The sequence below is a fragment of the Diorhabda carinulata genome, chromosome X (genome assembly GCF_026250575.1).
Source record: "Diorhabda carinulata isolate Delta chromosome X, icDioCari1.1, whole genome shotgun sequence".
Taxonomy (NCBI): domain Eukaryota; kingdom Metazoa; phylum Arthropoda; class Insecta; order Coleoptera; family Chrysomelidae; genus Diorhabda; species Diorhabda carinulata.
Genome location: NC_079472.1, coordinates 9363372 through 9390283, shown reverse-complemented (window position 1 = coordinate 9390283; position 26912 = coordinate 9363372). Strand labels below are relative to the sequence as shown.

General features: G+C 31.9%; 1 protein-coding gene across 1 annotated transcript in view; it reads right to left on the bottom strand.

Annotated features, from left to right (window-relative positions):
* Positions 1-26912, bottom strand: part of LOC130901750 (cardioacceleratory peptide receptor-like) — a 93925-nt gene that overhangs the window by 8244 nt on the left and 58769 nt on the right. The window contains exons 3-8 of the mRNA XM_057813323.1: positions 23822-23925; positions 18928-19021; positions 12281-12376; positions 8214-8408; positions 6792-6881; positions 142-322 (exon numbers count right to left, since the gene is read on the bottom strand). Coding sequence (XP_057669306.1) covers positions 142-322; positions 6792-6881; positions 8214-8408; positions 12281-12376; positions 18928-19021; positions 23822-23925 — 760 coding nt within the window. The remainder of the gene's footprint in view (positions 1-141; positions 323-6791; positions 6882-8213; positions 8409-12280; positions 12377-18927; positions 19022-23821; positions 23926-26912) is intronic.

Below are 26912 nucleotides of genomic sequence, written 5' to 3'. Positions count from 1 at the left end.
AGTATGTTGGGAACATTCATTTTTCTTTGGTGTTATTTCTATATTATAAATCTAAATTATATATTTCTTTCAGCCGTTTGTGATGGATTTCTAAGGAAATAACTGTGTTTAACGATATTAATAACTTCTGTTGTTACTTACCATATACTTCGGCAAAAGTGCGTTGAAAATATATAGTAAATAATGGGATTTGCTGCAGAATTCAGCGGCGCTAAACTTTGTACGAATGTTGCTATCGCAATATTGGTTTGAGTCTGAGGTATCTGTTCGTATACTTGGAGAAGATCAAAAATCATGTAGGGACTCCAGCATAGAATAAAAACTAAAAAAAAACATTTATATATATATATATATATATATATATATATATATATATATATATGAAGGGCATACTGTACTCTCTTAATATTGTTCAAAGATTTCATGTGCAATACATAAGTATTCGAAAGCTTGCAATATTCACTGTCATAAAAACTAATCTTCAAAACACCTTGTGCCCGATTCGAGCTTCGTCGGTGTTAATGAGGGATCGCCGATCGGCTAAAAAAACAAATCTCTCATAGCATTACCTCATCCTGGAAATTGCTTCCATTTGTTCATATTATTTTTCTTCAATCTCTATAATTTTCCGGATAACCTTTTTTGTCCTATTTCTTGTTTTTTTAGATGTTACTAAGGCTAGTTTCAATTTTTTTAAATGAAAGCTGTTTCAGGTGATATTTTTGTACTATTGCCTCAACTTTTCCCATCGCCCAGCTTCTTTCTGTAAAGATAGTCTCTAAAATAATAGTGCCTCGACAAGGCTTGGGTCATAGTCGCTATCGCCGTAAGGTCTATTTATACATTGGTTAATCTCAAGTATTAAATTGTAGGCCCAGCGTCCTTTTTGGGAGTGTTTTCATCTGTTTTGCCACATATGCATCAGGGTTTCTTTGCGCGTTTCCTTTTTTTTGGTCCTCGTATCTCTTTCGCCTCTTTCTTTGATCATGAGATTTATCGGAGCAATTCCAGCGATTATTTCTGCCGCATTTAGTAATATGGATCGTATGTCCTTTTATTCTAATGGCATTTGTATTTTTTGCAGTTTTTCTACCACTGATTTATTTTCTGTAATCGCGTGCCAAATCGGAACAGTGTATAACATTTGAGAGTACTCTACACTGGCTGGGATTTTCCTTTTTAAAGCTCTTAGTTCTTCAGCATTCAGTATTAAACACGAGAGAACTGAAACTGTTCTCTCTACTTAAGCTACAGTCCGCCGAATATGCTCCCCAAAAGTTAACTTCTTGTAAATACAAACGCCGATGTATTTAATAACGGTATTTGGGTTGATTACAGGTCCTAGAATATTGACCTAAATGGGATCAATCTTCCTTCTTTTTGTTAAGAGACAGAAGCCTCTTCAGGTGACAGACTCAAGTTGTATACGAAACCAACTTGATTGTAAAGATATTTAAACTTCGTGGCATCCTATGTCAAAAAAAAGATCAATTATAATTAGTTTGGATAGATCTATATCTATCTAACTATCAGTTCCTGAATTTAGATGCTTAGCTATTCAAAAAGCAAAAACTTAATTGAAAGAAAATAATTATTCCGAAAAAATGATAAATAACATATTCAAGAAAATGATAAACAGATACTCCAATCAATTAAAAAAGAAAACATCAGAATATAAATCATTTTTCTTTACCATATGTTCAAGGACTTTCCCAACAACAAGTCATGAAGGACATAATACATTATCCAAATATTTCACCAAATTAAAATCTAAATCACCATAAAACTTATGAAGTAATTTATTTATCAAGTGCCTTGTACGAATTATGACGCTGTCACATAGGGCAAACATCTCAGTATTTAGAAAATAGACTAGCGTGTCATTAATACGTTGAAAAAATAGAACTGCATTAACGAACCATGAAATAACAAAAAAACATAAATTCAATTATGAGAATTTAAAAATTAGGAACGAAAACTAATACACTAAAAAGAGAATTTTTAGAAATGGGTCACATTCATAAGAACGAAAAAGCTGTAAATAATAAAAAACACCTAAATAATTTAGGTAAAATTTATAGCTCTATTTTGTAAATTCTAATAAAACTACTGAAAATTTAATTGACCACTGCTATATATTTGAGATGAGAAGAAAAAATTAATTTTCAATCTTATTTTGATATTCATGATGAAGGTGGTCTATTGATCAATATAAATACGCAAATTGTCAGTGTCAATATCATTTTTGATAAAGACTTAAAGTCGAGATGTCAATTTTAATCTTCTTTCTAAAAAATTATAAAAAAAACTAATTTTGAAACAGAAGAGATTTAAAATAAAGAATATTTAGAAACATAAATATATATATATATATATATATATATATATATATATATATATATATATATAGAAGTAGTTTTTTATTGGGAACGTGGCAAGGAAACACCAAAGTGGACTAACTTCAATATATTTTCCGAGCTTTCGAATACTTCTGTATTCATCGTCTGGTAAATAATTAATTAAGATTTCCGGTAATTTTGATATTATTAAAGCTTGTAAAAATTTTTGATCTCATGGAATTCAAAATTCAATATTCAAATTGATTTTGATAGAAATATTTCTATCAAAGTCAATTTGGAAGAAAATAGATTTTGAAATAGGTTTAGCGGACTGTATTTCTAGACTTGTTTCTCGTTCTAAGTACAAACTCGAACTATCTTCTCCCAACGTCTCACCGTTCTAGGCGACGTTGCCACAATATTAATTTTTACAAGTATTTGCTGATAAAACAAGAGATAATTTATATACAATAAATACAATTTATACAGCATCTATAATGTAAAGATACATTTTCTTGGTAAGATGGAATTTTAAATTTATAACACTTTTCCTTTACAAATTTTTCACTAATTTCACATGAAACTCACTTATTTTGTTATAAAGATTAATTCCAAATTTTAAATTAAGCGTTGAGCCCGTATATTCTCTACTTTATTTTGTCCTATCAGCTTAAAATGAGCATCGTCATTCTTTTCCTCTAAAATGTATCCCGAATCGACTTATTCCTATAATAGCCTCGTAGTCTCTACAACGTAGTTATTGAAAAAATACGACACCTCTTTCTATTTTCGTTTGCTGCTTTTACTGTTCAAGCCGATTTAAAATCTCTTATTGATTGAAAGTGAACTTGAATCCTTTTTCTGCTACATGTATCTGTCAACGAAGAAGAATAAGACTTTCAATTACAATGCCAAGTTTATACGAAAAGTGTCAGGAAAGGAAGAGCTCCTGAAGATAAATGTAGTAGAAAAAGAAGTATTTAAAATATTGAAACTTTATATAAATCGCCTAAGGTATGTGAATATAAATAATACAGTTCACCTTGTCTAATTTTATGTACAGTATACAGAACAACGTGGTGATGTATTGATTACTTTGGCAAAAAAGATGCGTTTCACAATCAGATGGTATTAGAGCATCATCAGAAATCATTATCAAGCAAGTGAAAAATATTAAAAAGAGTGCATTGATCCATACCCAACACGATAAATGTGAAACGTTAAAAGAAGTACAAGTACGTGATAAAGATTTTCGATGACGCGAAATAAAGACAAAACTTAAGCTGTTGCAGGAGCAGTATAACATTAGACAATATTAGGCAATATTTTTACGAGGATCAACCCAGTAACGAAGGGCTACGAAAGCAAGTGTCGAAGGGGCAGCCATTAGCTATAGTTCACACAGGATAGGAAAATAGATCCATGCCAAACACCTTGATTATGATTTGAGTCAAAACGTGAAGCGAGTGATTTTCATAACGACATGAACTTTATCAACGACAAAAATGACTTGACACTACACTCAGCAAATTTGCCAATGCATAGTTTTCTGCTTATTGATAATGCGAAGACTGAGAAATCTCTTACATCCTCATCTCGCAGAGTAAAAGTTAGATAGTGATTACGTTTTATAAATATTTCAGTCTCACTTAATATGCTAAAAATGAATGCTTATGATATTATTTGAGTGTCTTTCAAGCGATACGTTGAAATAAAAACACGTTTTTGAACCGTAAAAACATCATCTGCCGTATAGTCATTGTTTAGCACCTAATGATTCCTTACTCCCGCAGATCAAAAATAAATTGCGAGGTCAACATTTGTCTGCAACCCAGGAGGTGGTTGATGAGTTCAAATCACACATTTCATAATCACAAATGCTCCCACAATTGATTCAAACCTATGAAAAAGTGTATTGATCTTAATGGAGAAGATTTTGAAAAACAATAAAGACATATCCTTATATTATAATTCCTTATACCCACTAGTCAGTTTTTCTAATAAGTTGTTAACTTTGGTTCTGATATGGAGTGATTAATTGTAGAGATGGTTGACCGAGAATAACAGAAAAAGGAACAAAGAAGACTCGTGGAAAGAAAACTGAATCATTGATGTCATTGATTAGGCAGCGAAACAATATATAATATTATTTATTAGGGTTGTTTACGAGTTTTCGAACTCAACCTGAAGATTTCAGCACTTATCATATCATGAGATATTCTCGTTTAAATTTCATCCATTTTGAACGCTTCATTTCTAGTTGACAGTCGTATAAGTGAGTCGTTGTGAGAATTTTTTTGGAAAATGAAAGAATTTTTTTGTAAATTAAAAGAATTGAATATTATTTTCTGCAAGGCAATATTCTGAGCAAATGAAACCGGAGTTGGATACTGTGTACGACGTCTTCACACTTTCATTTACAACCAAAAAATTTTGGACAGTTGCATTCAATTTTAACGGTATCAGCTTAACTGTCGATAATCAGCGAAAAAGTTCACCAAAAGGTACTGGACCACCGGCTGGTTAAGGTTAAAGAGGTATATCGACTTATCAAAATAACTCATATACTGACTGAAACATTCGTAAGCTATCCGCGCGTTGGTTGTCGCGTTTGATCAATTTGGATCAAAATGAACATTTCCCTGGTCTTATTGACGGTTTGGGTAAATTGGTTTTTCACATCTCTTCTCGAACGAAAAAATTGCCAAGGCAGTGGATAGCAAAGGGTGAACCTGCACTGCTTATAGGGAAAGACAGTTTTATCGGCTGGAAACAGGTGACATTTTTGTGAGATGACATTTTCTACATCGAATTTCTTCAAAAAGAATATCCGGAGAGTATAACGTATTATTGCTTGATGAGGTAAAAGGTGACTGCACCTTCTCACACTTCGGTGATCGCCATAGATAGAACTCTCGAATTTCACTTCGAATTGGTGGACCAGCCACCGTTTCTACCAGATCTGGCTCAAAGCGACTTTTCCCTGTTTCCCATCACACTATAATGTTATCGCATATGTAAATATTTTGAGGAAAAATACAGAAACTATTGCTTGGAAGGATTAAAAAGATCAGCATCGTTGTCTAAAGTGTGAAAAACAGAAATAATTATGAAAAAAAGTCTTGTTAGGTCAGAAAGTTTCTAGACATTCCTTTTGGTCATGTTAGAAAACAAATTAGTTCTTAATTATTCATTCAATTATTTTCCGTTGGAGTCAAGTGTGCTGGTTATTCTACCAGGCAGGATATTCCTTCAATTATTGTTTGTCTTTTATATTCTCAGTATTGATATTGAAAATTTTTTTGGCTCACATTTACAATAGCGATGAATTCAAAGTTCTATCCTAGATTGAAAAAGTAGTAGCTCTCTATTAACAACAATGTTTTGGTTTTCTTTTCCGTTGTTTTTCTTTTTTCCTTTTCTTCTATTCTCTCTCTTAGTTTCTTCAATAGGTAAGCATTACATTTGAGACGCAAAGTTGATAAAATATAAGAAAAATAACCCGGCGAGTATAGATAGTAATATCACCACTAATTTACTAAACATTTCTTAGAAGTTGCTGCCTCTGTTAGACGTTGTAGGTAAAGATTACGTGTTGAACTCGAGAATATTTTATTATACTTTTTCAATTTACCGTGAGTTTGAGAAAAAATTTAGGTCTTATTGAAAATAGCTCTAAAATTGAGAAACAATTAATTATTCAGTATGAATTTGCGAGAACAAAAATAATTCATACTTCAGAAAAAGATGTCTTGGTCCACAGCACGCTCTTGCGTCTCAAAGGGACTGAACTAAAATCATTACCATGGAAGAAATACTTCATAGTTAAAAAATAATACGTTGGGAACATATGGTAAAAAATAATGAATGTTGAACCAAAGAGTTTGATTACTTTTTATTCCTCATGGCTCTATTTCATAGTGGAGAGTAAATTTATTAGAGAAATCTTGACCAAAGAGCTCCGCTTTTTGTTACTTTGACTCTACGGCAGGCAAAAATATTTAACCCGTGGTGTAAATACTAAACTGATATGTTTTATCAGTAACTTGCGGTTAGTTATCATTTCGCCCTATCGAAAATGTGTGCCCGACTAATCACTTTGGGCCTCTTATTTCATAAATTTAAATACATTATTTCATCTCACACTACATTTACAATCTTATGTTCGACAAAAGAGTCATATAAAAAATTCTTTCGCATAATGTACTATAGTTTTGATAAACTAGATTCACTTTACGGTGTTCTGTTTACAATTGCAAATAACTGGTTGCTTGATTACAAAGAGTATGAATTTGGTAGTTAAAACGAATGCGAATACTACTTCCTATTGGGTTGCAAAGTCGCATGACTTTTAATTCATTTTCGTTCGATAGGTGCATTCGTATTTTGGTAAAATAAACTTTGGAAATAGATCTATAATTCACAAAAATTTAGATAAATGTATTGATTTACCTGATACTATTACAAAAGTAATTTTAATAGTCTTGATTTTTGCCTTCGGTATAATTCCTCTTGAACTGGCTCTCCGCAAGTTGTCCGAACCTTAAAGGTAAATTTATACTATATTTCTATCAATAATCGGAATAACATATGGAATAGTGGTGATTATAAAAATAAAGAAAATAATTATTTAAAGTAGTGAATTCAAAGAATGTAGATCTCCTTGTCTCTTCAATTTTAATTAATAAATAAACATGAAAGCAAATTTTTTAAAATACTCACAAATAATAAAAATGAATTTCCATCCTAATGGTTTCATATTAACTATAAATAGTCAAATGATAAGTTTTTGTTGATAGATCGAATTTTGATTTTGATTGAAAGTTTTTGAAGAAGGCAAAAAGTGAAAATATTGACGTTTCGACCTATTTTGGTCTTTATAATTTCGGTCTTAACATTAACGACTTGCAATAAAGTAATAAACAGGTCACCTAAAAAATGAATATTAAAATCTGATTCAACTGCTGTGAATAATTTTTCTCTGGTTGTCATAATTTGAAAAGAAGTAGCCATAAATGGAATTATTCAAATTATTCAGAGTTGCACTGAAATTCATAAGAAGGAATTATGAATTTCACTCAAATTGTTTATGTCTTTTTATCATTTTTGGCTTTCTTATTTCTATAGCGGAATTACACATCGAGATTGAAATAAGCAGTGAGAGAGAGAGAGAGAGGTGGAAATAATAAAACACTGAAAAACAAAGGTGCAAGAGACAGAATACACGAGCCCTCTTATAAAACTTTTGAGCAGTGCCTACGGTGAGGAAATTATATGTAGAGATGGCAAATGAGAAATCAGAAGTCTGACAAAGACAGAAAGGAGTACCACACTCATTCTGTATAATATATATTCAGCGGGATCTACCCCACAAATGTTAGTTTTGTATTAGTGCTTGTGTAAGTTACTCAATAAACGTGAAATGAGGTATCACTGGATATATTTTCTCTATGACCTTTATCACAAGTCATGCCAAATTCTTATTGTCCTGAAAAAGACCAATGTAGTGAAAAATAGCTTAATTGTAAGAGCTCATACATTGAAATATGTATAAGCTCACGCTAGAAATTGACATGTTTGTACATGTGAGTAGTTTCGAGTGACTATTTCTTGTTTCCAAACCTGAAGAAATAGTTCAATAAAAAGAGATTTGACTACATGTTAATGAATTATCTCTTGAACAAATACTTATTTCGATTATCTCAAAAAAATTTTTTAATAGGAATGAAGTTAGAATTTCTGGAATCATTTATCATATTCATGCTGAACACACTATTTACCACTACAACACTAACAATTACACTAGGAAACTGTGTTCATATCCGGATTTCCTTCTGTGCTCTTACCCTTTTTAACGAAAATAAAATATGTTACCTGATTTTTCTCCACTTGTCTTATTCTTATAGTTATGGAAAGTAGTAGTACTCTTAGTCCAAATTGTGACTATGATAATCGCATAACAAGTTGAGATGATGATAGCTGGTATACAAAATAGACTTATAGAAACCAAAGTCATATAAAGTTTCCACATCCATTGTTCCGAGAACTCTAGCCAACATTGAGTTTGTCCTAAAAAATTCACACAAATTTTATGTTTTACACCAAAAAATCATAACAATAGTCAAAAGGAATATCATGGACAGAAGGAAATTGCAAATAACAAGAAACAGTCAGAATATCGAAATTCATTATAAAGATAACGTAGACTAGAGTCCTAAATTGGATATTAGATACAGCCAAATATCATTATGCGTATTTCTGGTCAACTCAGTAAAAGGTTTTTATATATGCCTATTAGGTTACGGCGTAGGGGGAGTAGACTAATCAGGGAGGCACCTTTTCTATCGTTCCTAAGATCGCGTTCATCGAATGGATGCTTCACATTCTCACTTATTAGAATATTTTTGCGATACCATAAACTGAAATTTGTGTCGATCTCTTTCAAATGTACAAGTAATCAGATTAGTTGCTTATATTTGGTAAAGTTGAAGTAGGTCCGTCAGACACCCTTACTGCGAGGTTGTGACTGACGCGGAGCTACGTAACTGCGGCTACTCGTAGGTAGATGGAGCTAAATTTTCGTACACACCATAGCCCAGCTCTATGCGCAAGATAATACTTTATATTTGTATGGACAGTGACACTGCAAAGCACCCCTCCAAATCAAAGCTGATTTTGAAAGACCATGAGGAGCTCAATAAAATTACAAGCGATGGTGGAGCTGATTTGGAGACATTCATCCGTTGATAGGGCTTGGAACTGCATCAGGAATCGCGAATTAAGGAATACCTTAAGTTGCGGATGGGCATGGCGCCAGCCTGATGGATGCAAACAAGCCAAAACCTTCATGGCACGAAAAAACACCGATTTAACTATATTGAGGTAAAGAAATAAAACAAGAAAGCAGCTGTCAGCTATTTCTGAAGATGGCACAAAGAATTGTTTTAAACAGTTAAAGCACCAAGAAGACAAATGTTCAAATGGAGAGTATTTCGTAGGAGATAACGTTGTTTGTGAAGAAATTGGAATTGAATATTTTCTCAACAATAATAGGATACTTGTATGGTTTGTACCGTTACAAGGATTTCTATTTTCTCACGAATGTGGCTAGGACAATCAAGTACTCACCGCAATGGTTCCAGTGATAACAAATGAAAAGCTTCATAAGAAGAAGATGTCAAGATCTGAAACTATCTATGGACAAACAGTAAATTGCATTGGAGTCCTCATGGAACAGAGTAGCACCACCTAAACGACCTTCAAATATCACAAAATTTAATTTACTAGCATCTCTCCAGACCTGTGATGGCTCCAAAGGATTAGAATAGCAGCGTACAACACGTGAACCAAACACTGTAAAAGTTTGGTCAATATATTATCAGATCCAGAAAGAAGCGAAAATATCAGACGATTATGTGACTCAGGTAAAATCAACAAATGCGTATAATAGCGTAAGAAACAATGGAACCAATATATAAGTCGATCAACAGATGATAGACTGGTGAAAATAGGAATGAATAAATTGCAACACGAAGTAGAGGTCAACTACAAAAGAGGTGGAGTTACAATCTAGAGCCAGGATGAGGAAATATATCGAAGAAGAAGCAGGCATTAGACCTATTATGGAAGAAAGAAGAAGAAGAAGACAAAGTTTTTATGTACTGTTTATAACAGTCAAACTATGAGCAGTTGTGAAAGAAATCCTAAAGTTTCGAACGAGTATAAAAGAATGTACCCCAACAAAGCTCAAACGGAATCGGGTGATAGGGTCGATATTACATTTTTTGTTACAATATTACCACGATTTTGCACTATTGGAGCTAATATTTGACCAGAAACAGTAAGGTAGACCTAGAATCAAGAAGATAGACCTAGAATCAAACGGTAGACCCTATTCATAACGCTAACTATCAAGAAGTATAATTCACTAAGTTAGAAAATAAACGCGTTGGCGAATTTCTTGCAGCATCTAAAAAAACGTATAGCTGATAACGATAAAAATTGTTCTCACAATCCGGTGACGTAGTGGTACTAAGGAACGAAAATACAGCAAAGTCTGATCAAGGTATCCATTCAAAGTGTTGCCTATGTAAACTGTATTCTTCAAAACGAAAGTGAAAAACCAGTTAAAATGCATGAAAATAGACTAATCCCATGGCATTATTATTGAAAGCGCTCTGTATAGTAGTAAGGATTATAAAGAGAATTTCTCTCAATACCTATGATTACTTATATTGTTTTTGGTCTTAATATAAGAATATATTTCACTACTGGCCATATAGTCAAGAGAACACTAAAAACGGATGTAAATAGAGAAAAAATCAGTCACTATACACAGAGACACAATAATCTACAGAGGTTGAGACAGGACTCCTGGGAAACTATGACTAATGAAGATATATTGAACGCATCGGCCTAAGTAAGAACAATTTACGAATATTAACAGGAGTCTTGTCGAGGCATTATTGCTAGTTTTACCAGAAAATTCAAATGTACAGATTATGCCACGTAGAGAAAAAAACCTCTATCCACATTCTCTTTAACTGTATTAGTGTTCTATAGCATCATACCTGAGATCATATGAAATCAAAAATGAAGATTTGTAGCAGCTAGAGCCATGCCACATCCTAAACACTAAACCCCCCAGTGGCATAGCAATAGAATGGGACACAACTTATTTTTTCAAACACACAAAAATTAAGAATATAAAAAGAAATAGAAGTAACAGACAGACTTTGGATAATGGTAGTAATAAAGGAGGGGCCGGATAGACCCGAAATGTGACGAGAAACACCTGAAGACCAATTCATTAGTAATACGGCGCAACCACACAGAAATTGTTGGATCTGCTATAAAAACTCACAACTGGAAAAAATGAAATGAAGTTTCCTTTACTAAATTAAAACAATTGGTTATTTAGAAAGAATTCGGAAAGGCAAACGCAGTTATACGACGAGACACGTCAAATATCACTACTATATCACAGTTCACATGTAATAAGTTTTCTGAATTACGATTCCCATTTAATGTTTGGAAGTTTGTGTAATAGTTTAAGTATGACATATATCTATTGTCAAAGCATAACATATAGTATCTGATTGAATGTCTGACAGCTTGTGTCATAGTTTAATTATGACATATACTATATCTGTTATCAAAGCTGAATCATTGTCTGACAGTTTGTGTTATCAGGCAAACTAAGAAAACAGCTGATATATCAAAATGACGGGCGTGAGGTAAGCAATCGATTTTCTCTCATGTACCCGTGTTAATTTGTCTTGATTTTTGTTGAGTTGTTTTGTATTGTTATTTTATATCATTATATTGAGAGGACTTCATAGATAGTTTTTAAATATGTTTCATTGAAACTAATGAAGCTCAAACTAAGTATTTTTGCAGTTTTTTGTTAGTCACTCTACAGTCAGTCAATCGATTCATAAAATTTAAAACAACTAGTTTAATCAGAATGTTTCCACAAGTTTGCAATATACTTGCTTTTCAGAATATATTTAATGCTTACTTTCACCAAAAACAATACTGCAAAAAATCCAGCAAAGTCACGTTGCTGGGTGGAAATTTCGCACTTCTCTTAGTAGTAATTTTCAAGAAGTGCAATTGCAATAAAACTGTGAATAATCAGGTCTAAGCTTCGCCTAATAACTTTACAAACAACATAGACAAAAGCACTTATTTACGTTGGGCATTTTTGAATGAGCATCAAATGATTTTGACAAAGCTTTTAATATGACAATTCATATGTTAGAGTGACATGTGACGGCTGATTAAATGTCTGATATTGAAATTTGACAACTAACAAGCTTCATTACTTTCACCAATAAGAGGATTTGACTTTGTTAAACTTTGATAAACATTTTTATTCGTTGAACTCAATTTTGTCTGTAAATTGTGGAATATATTAATGAAATTAAATAAATAATTACCTTGAATCGATTTCTCTTCATATAATATTAATATTGGTATCGCGAATAAAACACTAACTAACCAAGCAGCTATTATCAAACATTTCGCTCTTCTCCCTAAAAAAATATTTTACGTTAAAACAGATGAATTCTGTATATCTATAGTTTTTCGTGAATAATAGTAGTGAACTTGTTCATGATGACATTTGAAAAAATTAAGAAAAGTAATCATCGAATTTGTTATGTTATATATTGGTCTAAATGACACACTAGTTATACTTTACTTAGTTAACAAAAAAATACGAAACATGAATAGAATAAAACAGACAGAACCGACCAAATGTGTCGGTTATGAGTGTTATGACAAACTATAATTGTAATAGGCTATACAGCTATATACTTTATTTGTCCCTCTTCTTAAAATGTAATTGTTCCTCAAAATCTACTTGTTTTTATGATAATATAAATACGAATGTTTTCAGAGTTGCCAGCATGTTCAACTTCATCTTTTACTCTTGGATCTCACCAGATAAGTATTGGAGCTTCGAACTTCAGTTATTTTAGTACATTGTTTTTGTACAAAACATTATAACGCGCGTAAAATCCCTTTCACGGTTATGAGTTAACTATGTACTGCATTAATAGTTTTGTAGCTTATTTAAAATAATTTTGTCAGACACTATTTTTTTCGTGTCTGACAAGGCTTTTGATGTTTCGACTTAATTCATTCTTTTTCAAAATATAAAATATTTTGAAAAAGTCTGACATAAGACGAAACATCAATTTTTATTTTTCTTCCAAAAATTTTTTGAATTTGAAAACAGAAGAGACCTAAAATCAATTTACCTAGGTTAATCTGGTGCTAACAAGTTTTTTAAATCACTGTGTGCTTTTGGCCCTAATAAAGTTATCAACATTGACATTTTTCAATTAATCTCTATGACATTACAAATGTGAAGCGGTTGAAGTATCTAATTCTTCATGGCTGAAGTTTTCAATCGACCGTATCAGCAGCAGCAACAAAAAAAACGAATTTTGTACAGTCACATTTAAACAACCACAATTTGAAATTTTCGACACGACTTTTTGCACTTTTTTCAATTTTCACGTTTTTCGTGTTTCACTTGAGTTAACGAGAAAATAGACAAAAAAAGAAAATAAAATACACTAAACCAACCAAGTGTGTCTTTTATGGCAAACTGTTCTCTTTTGGTTAGGTCATAACTAAAATGTAATAATCAATCAATCAATCAAACATCAATGCACCGACCGCCAAGCTAAAAACAAATTTTGAACGTCCTCCAGAGAATTACATATTACATTACATAGTTTTTCTAGAAGGTTCTAGACGTCATATCTGAAGTAGTTGTTAGATATCTAGAATATTGAAATCAAGTAGGGAACGTCACATTTTTTGGTGCCTGCCGTATAGATATGCCTGTGAATATAAATATCGCAAAATTTTAAAACAGATAAATCAATTCATTTCAGAATTACAGTCATACGAGGGTAGCGGTTTTGAGATATGGCAATACTGATGTAAATATATTAAATCTGACATCGTGAAGTTTTATATTTCTAATTGTGAATGTATTTGGAACATGTTGTCATACGAGTGCTATTTGAGTTGTTTACAGACACTTGAAACATTCATTTTGTTCAAAAAATAGAATAAAATCGCGAACATTTTTGTGCGATGATTTTCTATGACTTACATGATAACATTATGATGACACCAACATCAGTGAGCCGATCGACTTGCTTTGACTATTGATAATGAAGCACCATCTCGAGCTACCGTGTTTCGCTGGTGTTCCGAATACAATAGTGGTCGTACTTCGCTATAGGATGAATTTCCTGAGGGTTGTGTCAGAAAACATCGATGCTGTTCGTAAACTGATATTGCAAGATCGTCATATGACATACTGTGAGATTGGGGCATACTTGGGCATTATCTTCACTCGTGTACATTTAATATTGCATGAACTTTTTGCTTTCAAATAGTTACTAATGGCGCGATAGACAAAATATATAATTATTGTCAGGTGTTAAAATTTCGCAATGAAACACCCGGCATGTGTTGCGCATCAGGAAAAGTTGTATTGTCAACACTTCCTACTCCAACTGAAACTTTGAAATCCCTTCTTTCTGACATTTCAAATAAATCAAACTTATTTTTGCGTAAGACACGAAAATTTAATTCTTGCTTCCAAATGACGTCATTTGGAGCATCCAAAGTTTGTGAATTGTCATCTGATGGTCGTAATTTTGAGACAACATTCAAAATTCAAGGCCAGGTATATCATAAAATTAGATCTTTGATGTCAATGCCAAATGAAGATCCAAAATTTCTTCAGATCTATTTTATAGGCAATTGTGAGGACGTGTAACAACTCGATGCCAGTATAATTTCATTGAACAAGCAGAAGAGAGAGAAATTGTATTGTCATTAGAATTATTTCAAATTAAATCACTCAGCCACAGCAACGCGTGGCTGGGTCTGCTAGTTAAGTTATAAATTGAGAGTGTGTGAGTTACATTTCGCTAAATAAAATATGTAATATATAAAAGTGTTAGAAAACTAGATCGAGTGGGCTTTAATATTATGGTTGTGGTCCCAGATTAAGGATGTAACTTTAGAAAATTGGTAAACAAACAATTTTCACCTTACGAATTTCGTTTTTCAAATGGGTTGTTAAAAAAATGTTGTATAAATATTTTTCTGAGTACGTTAAGAAAAAGGATATTGCAACTCTTCGTCGCTCTCTTGCAGCAACCCTATATACTTAATACATAACATAAATTACAAGATTTAACCTCCACAAGCAACGCTTGCTGCAAAATTGATACAAACAAACAATGATTTATTTGATTTGTTGAGTTGTTGCCAACTTAACAACTTTAACGCATTCATGGGCACAGAGAAACAATCACAATTTTTTGAAGAAATAAGATGTTTGTCGAATGGCTTAAAGATAATTATATTAATGGAGGTAAAACAGAACGATGGAACAGTGATATATGTGGAAAATGTATAGATGGATTTCACGAATGGTTGGAAATTAACGATAAGTTCTCTTTTTTATAAGGAACCCTGAAATGCAAAAAAATTAATTTCTTTTAACAAGGAGTCTAAATCAGAATTGCCTAGAGAATTTTCTTAGGTTGACAAGAAATTGTTGCAGAAATTCGAGGTATCCAACCCCGTTTCAATTTTGTAGAGGTTTCATAAAATTTGATGAAGGTGAAATGAATTTGAAAAATTTTGATGAGGTGGGAGGTGCAAATTGCATAAAAAATATTAATATAGTTCTTCTCAATATAACTCCTTATATTCTAGAAAATAAGATATCGATTTACAAATGGTAACCAGTAATAATTCTTTAGAAGTTTTTACATGCGACTATAGAAATCTTACAATATAGACGGTAATGCTTTGGTTTATATTACTGGCTATCTAATGGAAAAATGTACACTGCAACACTCTTGTATTACCTGTATAATGTTTAATGACGAAAATACATTGAAAAAGGAGCTGATATTTTTTAGAGAATAGAGCATATTCCAATTACAAAAGCTCTGGAGGTATGAATTCACCTCCAAGTAATATCGTAGAAAATGTCAAACAACTAGAAATATTCTTTGCTGAAAATTTAGTTGTTATGGAAATGTCGGAGCAGAACTTGAGTCATATAAAAATGTGCCTTTTTTGTCTTAAGTCTTCATGTATCTTGTGGAAAGAATCCACATAATGCTGCGTATATATTTCACACTTAAATTTTCAAACCGAAATATAGAACATAGTCTTCAAAAACATTAATCAACATCAAACTGAATATTTTAAATATTTAAAAATCTGTTAATTTCACATAGGAAATTTTTTGAAACATCAATGAATTCATTTGCTCACGCAACTCATATTTATCAGTTTTTATTCAACTTTTCGTTGAAATTTACCAAATAAACAAATTAAAAATTTCTTCTTTGGTCTTTTTGCACACTAATCTTCGAATCGCCCCCGTAAGTGAACATGTATTCATTCCAATCGTCACAGCTCTGCAACAATATCATATAAACAATGATAACTGCGAATACCTGGTCGTGTAGGCACGCTTTTGTAAGCTTTACTTTAATAATTCCAACGAGAGTGAGTCTTCTTGTCTTGTTGTGTGAAGGAATCGGTCCTCGTGAATGACTGCTGATTTCTGAATTTTGAGAAATTGATCTCATTGGTTCTGAAACCAAACCATGTATAACAATAGCAAACACTACATTTTCTTAGTTATTGAAACATGAACTTTCATCCATATAATGCACTCTCTTTATAAATAATTTTAGTTATTTTCAATGTATTTCGAAGAGAGTTTCCAACTGTAGTCAACTGTAATTTGAAATATCTATATTTCTATGCAGTTTCTTTCTTATTCAAAACAAAATGCAATATAATATTGAAAACTTTGAATAACCATATTCTAGAAGTACGACGTACTTTTCTGATATCACTTTCCACTTTTATTCTATTCATTTAAAGCAGGAATCTTGCAACACAATTTTGTTATGAATTTTGAGGTATTGAAACATTTCAAATCCCTTTCAATCTTGAAAAACTTGAAAGTTTTTCTTTTATATGTGTTATTTTTCATAACATTGATTAAACGACAGAAAACCCAAATGTGTGTTTTGGTTGACAAATTTTCTTATCACGAAAATATATTTTGTTAATCGTAACGAAGAGAAAGTTATTTAATTTCATAAAGGGAAAGAAAGAAATACGTCAAATAAATATATTCATAAATTGTTTAAAAATAATCATTTGAAAACAAACTCTCATTCTGTATCGAACCGTCGTAGTGTACAGTCGTGTTTTCCCATACGATAAATGAAATAAGTAGTTAAAACTAATTAGTATAAATTCCAAAGTGAATCAAAACAAACAGTGAGAATTCCAGTTTAATAGTTTAACTAAACTGCAATAAATAGACAATTAAGAATTCAACTTAAATCAAATCCTGATTTAAATGAAAAATTTAAATGATACCCAAAAATGAATAACAGTATACCTCAAAATGAGTATACGTCCATTAAAAATGGAAAAAAGTGGAGAGCGCACACCGAAAGTTGGAAAAACCTAAATTGAACCAACTAAACCACAGAGCTAAAAGAGCTGCAGTGGAACTCTCACCGCCACCTTCAACATCTGAACATCCACTTACTTTTACAAAACCAAAAAACAACGAGAAAAAAATTGAAAAGTCCGGAAATACTAAGAAAACATTAGAAGAAATATTAAGTTCTGCTAAAGTACTTTTCGAAAAAACAGACAATAATTATCCTTTAACCTGCACAGACCCTGTTAGTGTTGTGAAAATCTATACTGAAGAAATAATAGAAGTCGCAGACCTACTTACCACTATATATCCTTATTCAAAAGATAGAAAGATCAAAACCAGATGCACTCGAATTAGGAACAAAATTCTCAAACAGATAAATCCCGACAATCCGAAAATGCCTACATATTTCAAATAAAATAATAGATGTTTTCTTTGTGTAAATTATACATTCCCCCAAATAACGAGCCTACGACAGAGGAGCTACTAGAGCAAATCAGCTCATCAGTTAATAGGAGATTTCAATGCCACAATCATATCTGAGGCTCACCTAAGCAAACACCTTTTGGAAAAAAAACTTGAAAAACGTACAATCTCTCCTGAATGAGGGACAAAAAACTAGACATAACATAAAAACTGGGGATGACTGCTATAAATCTAACGATATGTCATCCATCTCTGCACAAAAACTGAATTGAGATGTATCAATGTATTTATATAATAGTGACCACTATCCCATAATAATCACTAATGAAGAGAAAATTGTACCACATCGAATAACAAAATGGAAAATTAACTCAGCAAATTGGAGCAAAGTTCAAGAATTCATTCAAGAAAATCTCCATGAAATAAATGAGAACGTAGACATCGATAAAGAAGTACCTTTAATAATACGCAGCGAACGAACACGGTTGCCCGAATGAACTATAACTGCAAACAAGCCGTAAATAGATCAAACGATGCATTTAACAGATATAAAAAAGAGCCGAACTCAATCGAATCCAAACGCTTGAGAGGAGCTATTGCTACATACACTATTAAAAAGGCAAAATAGGAATTCTGGAAAGAACATGTTTCAACAATATATAGCTCACCTCCAATGTCCAATATATAGAAAATAGTCAAAAGAATATCTAAGCCAAAACAATCCCACACAATAAAAAATATTCTAGTAAATCAAACTATAAAAAAGATTCTTTGAATTATGGAAATAAGAGAGAGAGAGAGAGAGCAGCAGCAGTAAATAAAAATTAACAAATCAGCAAATGAACAATTTAAACATTGCAATAATCATTGGCGAACTCGAAAATTCATTACAATACTCTAAAAATACCTGTGCAAGCCCTGACAATATTCCTCACATTTTTCTGAAAAATTCCTAATTCCCATTCCTAATCCAGCCGAAATCAGATCTAGAACCTAGACCTATACTAATATCACTTACATGTACTAAGGGGGTTTTTGAGAAGATAATTAACAACAGACCTATTCAAATAATTTTATTTCATTATACAATTTAAAATATTAATAAAAATATTTACTCAATAATTACATACTTACAACTGCCAGAAAACTTCATCGGATGCCTTATCGCATCGTATCTGTCTATACTCAAAGCCACCAAAACATATGTTGATGCATATGTGACTACGACCTGAAAATAATATCAAAATTATGATTTATACGAAGGCTGCTACTTAAGTTTTGAGATATATAAATGAAAAAAAAAAAAAAAAAAAATGAAAATGATATGGCTTCATTGCTCACGTAATATTTAATGTATGCGAGTGGAACTAATTCCCAGGTATGCCTCAATCTCACGGTACGTCACATGACGATATTGCAATGCAAGTTAAATCATTTATAAGTTGAATCTTTGAATTGAATTGAATTGAATTAATTGAATTTTCCTCTGTATGTTTTCAAACGTATTTGTTTGGTATCGGTAATCCCTATACTTACATTCAATCACGTTAAAGATATTTCATTATAGTAATTTAAGCATAACATGATTTTTATTATCTAAGGTGATATTTCATCAGAAATGAGAAGCATGAAAGAACTAGTCATGTTAGAATTGTAGAAAAATATTTACACTCCAGCTATCCTGGAACTTTCTTCAATAATATAACAATTTTCATTAGACCAAAAATGGAAATTGTGTCGAATAAATCATGAGTTTTTGCTAAACTTTGCTTTATCACACCATATAACTATTTAATTAAGTTGGTATCCTCTTGGTTCTCCATATACAGAATTCTATCCTTTGAGTTAGATAACCTGATTGTAATTAGATGATATAAAATAACAAAATAATAATAATAATAATCATATTACTTATAATAACTCACTTCATACTAAACTGAATTATGCCAGTCTTTTGAGTCTTTGGTAAAACGTAGAGTTCTACCACAGAATAATAAGGTCTTTCAAGCAGAAATGCCTTTGTCAATGTTCGGAACTTATTGGAATGTTTCAACCACTTTTAATTATGAAAGTTGCTGATTAAATAATTTTTGGTAATGAGGATGATGGAATTTTTTAACAGAACAGAAGTGGGTATTGTCGAATAAATATCGAAATTTTTTTTAGTACTGTAACTGGGTCTGTACTGGGTCTCTCAGTTAAATTGTGAATGTGTTTGCGAAACAAACAAACAAACGGATTCTAAAATGAAAAGAGCGGGGAGAGTTCCAAAATAGAATTAACAGTGCGTTCTACTACTTAAAACGTAAATATAATAGCTCTTTTTTGAAACTTGAAGAAAGATTCGAAGAGGCGCAAACAACACGGCGTCCAGAAACGTAAACCATAGCGAAGATGCGATTCGAACAACGAGTAATAAGTTGTTAAAGCAGTATTAGAATGAGCTGCTTAGACAGAGACAGAGGATAATTGTTTCGCCAAGGTATAAACTATTAAGTCATTGTTTTGCTTTGCTTTGCCCATGGTAGAATGTAAAGTAAATTTACCATTAATTCGTAAGTCTGTGACATTATTAACGAATATCAAAAAAAGAACTGGACCCAAAACTGAACCCTGAGGAACACCACTGCCAACTGGCATTATACTTGAAACTTGAGTAGCTCGTACCAATTGTTTTCTACACTTAAGGTAAAATACAAAAAGTTCTAATGGAACACCTTGGATGCCATAATACTCTAGTTTGTTAATCAGAATTTCATAATCAACACAATCGAAGGCATTAGCGAAATCACATAAAACCGAGGCCGTATAAAATTTATTATTAAGTGAGGTATATATTTCATCAAGAACAGAAAAGCAAGCGTCATTAGTACATTCATTAGGTAGGAATCCAAATTATTGAGCTTTCAAGATTTAATTTTTAAAAAGGAAGAGTAATAGTTGGTTTTTCATACGTCGTTCAATTATCTTCGATTTAATCGATAATAATGCATTGAGACGATAGTTATTGGGTATATTTTTCACTGCACAAGGGTGGCGAGACTTTCTTCAAACTTTCTAATATACAGGAGGCTTCAGACAAAATAAAGACCTGTCTGAAGTTACTCTTTAAAAACATTAAAAATCATGCCACGTATTGAGGCTATTGCATTGATACAATCGCGACTTGTGAATATGGTAAGCATTTGGGTTTGACAATCGACACTAAATTACTATTTAATAAACATAACTGAAAAAAACCTTATACTTTACTAAAATTAAGAGAGAGAGAAGACCGAACTTGTTGGCCAGTTTCTGGTGGATGATGTTGCACACTTGGTTATGTCGGTGTAGATAGTCGGTATTAGCTTATATGCAGCAAGCAGATGTTATATGTTGGATGGACTCTGATGTCCACTTAATCCTTAATAATATTTCTTTTGTAGTTATTCGTGTTAATAACTTGATCCTGGATAGCCATAATGAAGCCTTCGGTCTATTTTATTACTGCTAGTAAGCCATCTGTTTGGAGCTTCTTTGTCAACATGCGGTTGGTTGAGGTCATGATGATGTCTACCATGTAGTGCCTTTTGTGACCACTTATACAGCTTTTCGGTGTCCAATACTATATTTAAGTGAGATTCTGACAATGCGAAATTGAGGGGTGACTAATCCTAATCTGTAAGTGTGGATACATCCACTTCAATACTTTTCATATTTGATATTTTTCAGCAGTTAACTGAGAATGTAGATAGATGTAATTGTTTGTACAATGTTTGTAATCACTCTCTTATTTAATCTTTCTTTTATATATATATATATATATATATATATATATATATATATATATATATATATATATATAGTTTTATTGGAAGATTTATTCTAATATGTTTTATGCTTTGCAATAAATATTGCAAAAATGTCACTTTAGATTAGGCCTGCCCATATTCCAGTTACATAAATAAAGACAAAAAAAATTGAATGATCAATGTAATAATAAAATCTAATGGTATGTGGAAATACGTAACTAGTTTGCTGAAAATTATTTCTCCAAGTATAAAATAATAATTGTTCTTTGATGTACGTTTTATTGCTTTGAACAAAGTGAAATTAGCCAGTTATAAAATGACATATTTATCTGATATATGTAATAAAAATGGTTTCTTAATTTTATGCTTATTTAATCTAGGAATTTTAGAAAGAAATTTTTCTCCTAGTTCCATAAATCAGACTTTATATTTTGTATGATATACTATAAAAATTTAAGTTTGAAGTAATAAAGAGTGTGTTTACATAGTATCGCTGCCTGCTGAAATTTTGATTTATATTAGTTATATCCAAAATTCCAGTAGTCTGAAATAACCTAAATAACAGGAGTCCACACTACTAATCGAATTCAAGTAATAGTCGGGTTCCACCCTGTATAATGGCCCATCCACACTCTCGCGAGAATATCGTGAAGATTCTCAGCGAGAACCTTCATTTTATGTTAGTATTGAAAAGTACTACCAACATACTAATTTTTTATCCAGCGTTGTCTATTCCTAGAATTATCATTTTCTGAAGTATTTTGATTTTTATTTGCAGAACAATGATTATCTATCTATATTTAATCATTCAAAAATTAATTGTGATTTGGATGTGATTAATTTGTTTGCACTTAGCAGTTTTGTAGATTTTTTGGTGTTTCGAAGAATTTGAAAAAATGATTTCACTACTGATGAAATAATTAATAGGATCTGGATATTGGGAAAATGCAATGAAAACGTGTTAATATCAACAAGAAAATACCATCGACGTTTCCATGAAGGCGCAAACCTACAAAAGCGATCTTGGAAAAAATGATGGAACAGTTCAATCGTACGAGTTAATTGTGAAAAGCGTGAACCATTAAAAACTTCTGTGACAAAAAAAAATAGAATTAATGTTTTGCTCGCTGTTGCTGAATACACACACAAGTATAAGGGGTATTTTTAGCGAACAAGAACTGAGCTTCTACGGCGTGTAAAGGATCCTTGACAAAAACAAAATACACCCTTACCACATTTACTTGCAACAGGAATTACCTAATGCTTCATTTTGAAAAATTAGCAGCACGAAAAGTTAATCAACGGAGCCTGGAATGTATTCTACTTGGAGATGAAGCCACGTTCAATAGAAATGATTGTGTTAACAGGCAAATCTTTCACTTTAAAAATATGAAAATGCTGAGATTGAATCAAATTTTTTTTGTAAACCAATTAATTCTGTTACTGGAAAAAGTCCCACTTGGTACACGTCAAAGGATGTGGTTTTGCATGATGGTGAGCGTGCTCACGCTATTCAAATGATTATAGGTGAACTGGGTGAACAATTTGCTGGAAGACGGATGAGAAAAAATGGTGACAGTGACCACCAAGGCCACCAGATTTCAATAAAATGGACTCATTTCTCTGGGGTCACATTAAGAATGAAGTGTAAAAAATACATTCAACAACAAGGGATGACATGATGGAGAGAGTGAGGAATGAATTTCAGAATGTTTCTATAGAAATGCTCCGTAATGTAAACATATCTTGATTCTTCAATTCCTCTTACATTATACAGGGTATTGAACTTATTACGATTTTTATTGAAAATTGGTTATAACTTTTTAAATAACCCGTAGGATATATCACAACCATATATTATTGTAATGTGTTTTATTTGAAATAATGTAACTTGGATGAGGCACTGCATTCTGGAACACGCTGTAAGATTGTGAATAATTTCAAAATATGAATTTTAATGATGGCTGTAGTTCCTCAAATTTTCGAATTGTTATGCCAAAGACCAAGAGGTACTAAACTCTATTATATTAACCATTCACCCTATATATAGGTTTAATCAATTTTAATTTTCCTCCGATCTTTAAGGACGATGACATGTTTATTTAATATCTCTTGTAGCCAGTTTAATTGTACAATAGTGAGTAGTAATAAAAAGATAAATTAATTACCTAAACATTATTAAAGTGATTTCATCTTATTATGGATTAATTATAAATAAGTCAATTTGTAATACTCACCTGAAGAAATTTTATTATTTTGCATGCAATATTTCCGGCATACCAACTAACTGTTATCCTCCAAATTAAATCTGTCAAAACAGTTATGAGTCCAACTGCAAGATCTAGAAATTGAAATATATATTAATTATTTTAATCACAATAACATGTGAATATGTGTTGCTGTATATTGAGATATCAGAAAACTATTAAGTTTATTTGGGAAAACAATTTTATTTCTGTTGCGAGACTTGTTTTTTTTTGATGGTATAAATATTTCTCAACTATAAAAATGTAATGTGAGCCACTCCGCAGAAATCGAAAAAAATATTTTTTAGTTGGGTTGTGTATCTAAAAACATTGTCAAGTATCTTAGATTGAAGGGAAACTATTTTGGAAAATAAATTGCTGTTTTTCAATAATTTTTTTGTAGGCTGAGTACCTTCATATACCAAAAAATTTGCAAAATAATCTGACAAATTTCTAATTGCACAAGTGCAACAACTTGAATGACTTTTTCTCTAATTCCAAGAGTTCTTTCTCACATTTTAACAAAAAAACCGACACCACTGCAACGATTGCAATTTGTAAAAACAAACAGGTTGAATGCAATCATCATCTGATTATTTTGATGCACGAATATTTACCGAATGAAAAAAATTGAGAGCTCGAATTTAGTGAATTTGAATGGGAAAGAAAATACTAACAGAATAAAATGGTTGGAAATTACGAGAATTACACTATAAACCGCAAATAATTTGCTTAATATTTCTTCTTTAAGTAGTGAACACTTGTTCTTGTTTTTATTATTTATTATTCTTGGTTTATTCAATTACAGTTTTCTCATAATAACTTCTACTACTTTGATACATTTTTCGTAATTTGGGAAAACTGAGCTTTATTTTTGTTCCTGTTCCTTATTCGATTGTTTTTTCTTAGCATAGGATCATTTAAACGTAATAAATGGATTGAGGATAGTATTGCAATCCCTGTAAAAATAAAAATTATACTTCTGAAACTATAATATTTCTTTTTCTCGCCATTTTGTTTCCTCACATTAAACGCCCAGCCTTTCAGGATATTTATCAGTTTGGAAACAGTATTTTCATCAACAACATGTCCCATTTTCTGTGAAAAGACATGAGTCGCCATCAACCATAGTCGTGATTTGATGTAGTGAGACCAGTATGAACGTGTTGTGTGTACTCGTCTTAATCCATCAAAATCGTTGATAAACGATTCGAATGATAGCAGACGATCTAAATATCAATCGCGATATGCAAAAGAAGATTTTAATTCAACATTACGTGATGATGAAAACTTTCCAGAATAACAAACCATATAGAATAATAATCACAGAAGACTGTTTGGAACAGGCTAGAAGTGATCCTATGCTGCTACTTGCTGTGATTATTAAGTACAGTTGTTTTTTTTAGTACGATTTCGGATCGAGGTGTCAAAGTCTAACACCAAATGATCTAAGAACAAAAAAGCTTCCAAGAGCAATTCGAAAATGGAAACGAAGCTCATCTGCTTATTTGACAGCAAGTTTGATCTATAAGGAGTTCGTTCCACCTAAATAGACCGTAAATTCAGTCTTTCATGCAGATTGCGGATAGATATCACGAAAATTGGGTACCCTGCTACTGCGTTTTGAATGTTTGAGGTTTCAGCTCCTAAAAAGACTTCAGTGTTATCACAGCCACACTATTCGCCGGATCTTTGAGTCTTTTTCTGTTCCTCAAAGTGATAGGAGAGCAGTTTGCATTAATCGAGTAAAACCGTGATGAGGGGGTTGCCAGGGATTCCAGTTAAGGACTTCCTGACTTGCTTCAACGTCTGAAAAAAGCCCAGGACTCGCAATATTGGTGATGAAGTAATATAACTTTGTATAGAATCATGTTGCCACCGAATAATTTTCCAATACAGCATCAGTTTCATGCCTCAATTGTAACGAAGTCTTTGCTAGCTGTGCCATGAATTGCACTTTATAGGATTGAGGTACGAAGGCTGGATTTTGAACACCCGACTCCATCTCAAACTGATTGTAATCTTAAAAGCTTCCAGATAACACGGAAAATATCATGGAAAATAACATGGAAAATTTTCCAAAGCTATTTTAGTATTTATTTGATTTCACGATTTCACGAGTGATAGAACCCAAGATGTTGATGTCCTCAATGATTTGATTATCTTTTGTATCTGATAATACTGTTGCTTCAGTCTTTCATCTGCTCTGAATTCGGAAACACGAATTAAGTTGATAAATAAAATAAGAAGTATGTACTTCACTGTTTTTATCATCGAAAATAAGAGTGTAAACATGTATTAGCTACAGATATACATAAGATTTATATAATATAATATAAGAATTCTCAATAAGAAGACGCATACAGATCTTTATATTGAAAATTCCACAATTTTTTTTTTTGAGATAATATAGGGAAAAATCTTGTCTGTACACACACCAATTTAAATATACAATTTCTCTTAAAAGATTTTCTCCACTTCAAACATGTTTTGAAAAATTTGTAGCTTAAATATTATGAAAATATCGCACTACCGATTGTGATATATAGTTATAAATCATTAAAATACAGGTAAAATACACAATGATTTTGATCGTGATTCGCTCTTTAATTTTGAATGAAAAGTTGCTATTACATGTGTGATGAGTCTTGTCATTAATGAGTTACATGACATTGTTTGTAATCTGCCATTAAAATTTTAATGCATGATTAAGAAATTATGAACGAACAAAAATTTTTCTTTGGAAAAATTTAGATTCCTACAATTCCTGAATAAGGGTTATCAAGACGAACGTTTGTATGGACTACACAGGTTGCTACTTAAGTTTTCAGATACGCAAATAAATACTTATTGTTTTTCAAAATAACCTCTATTAAGATCACTTTCGATTGAGGTGCCTCCAAAACTTGTGATTTGAACGCATCAACCGCTTCTTCAGGTGTAGAACCGTTACCCTCGCAATCTATTTTTTATCTGTAGGAATAAGCGCAATCAATGGGTGCGAAACATGAACTGTACAGCGGATGACCCATCATTTCGATGTTTTGACTGATGTATGAGAGCCCACATTGTCGTAATGGAG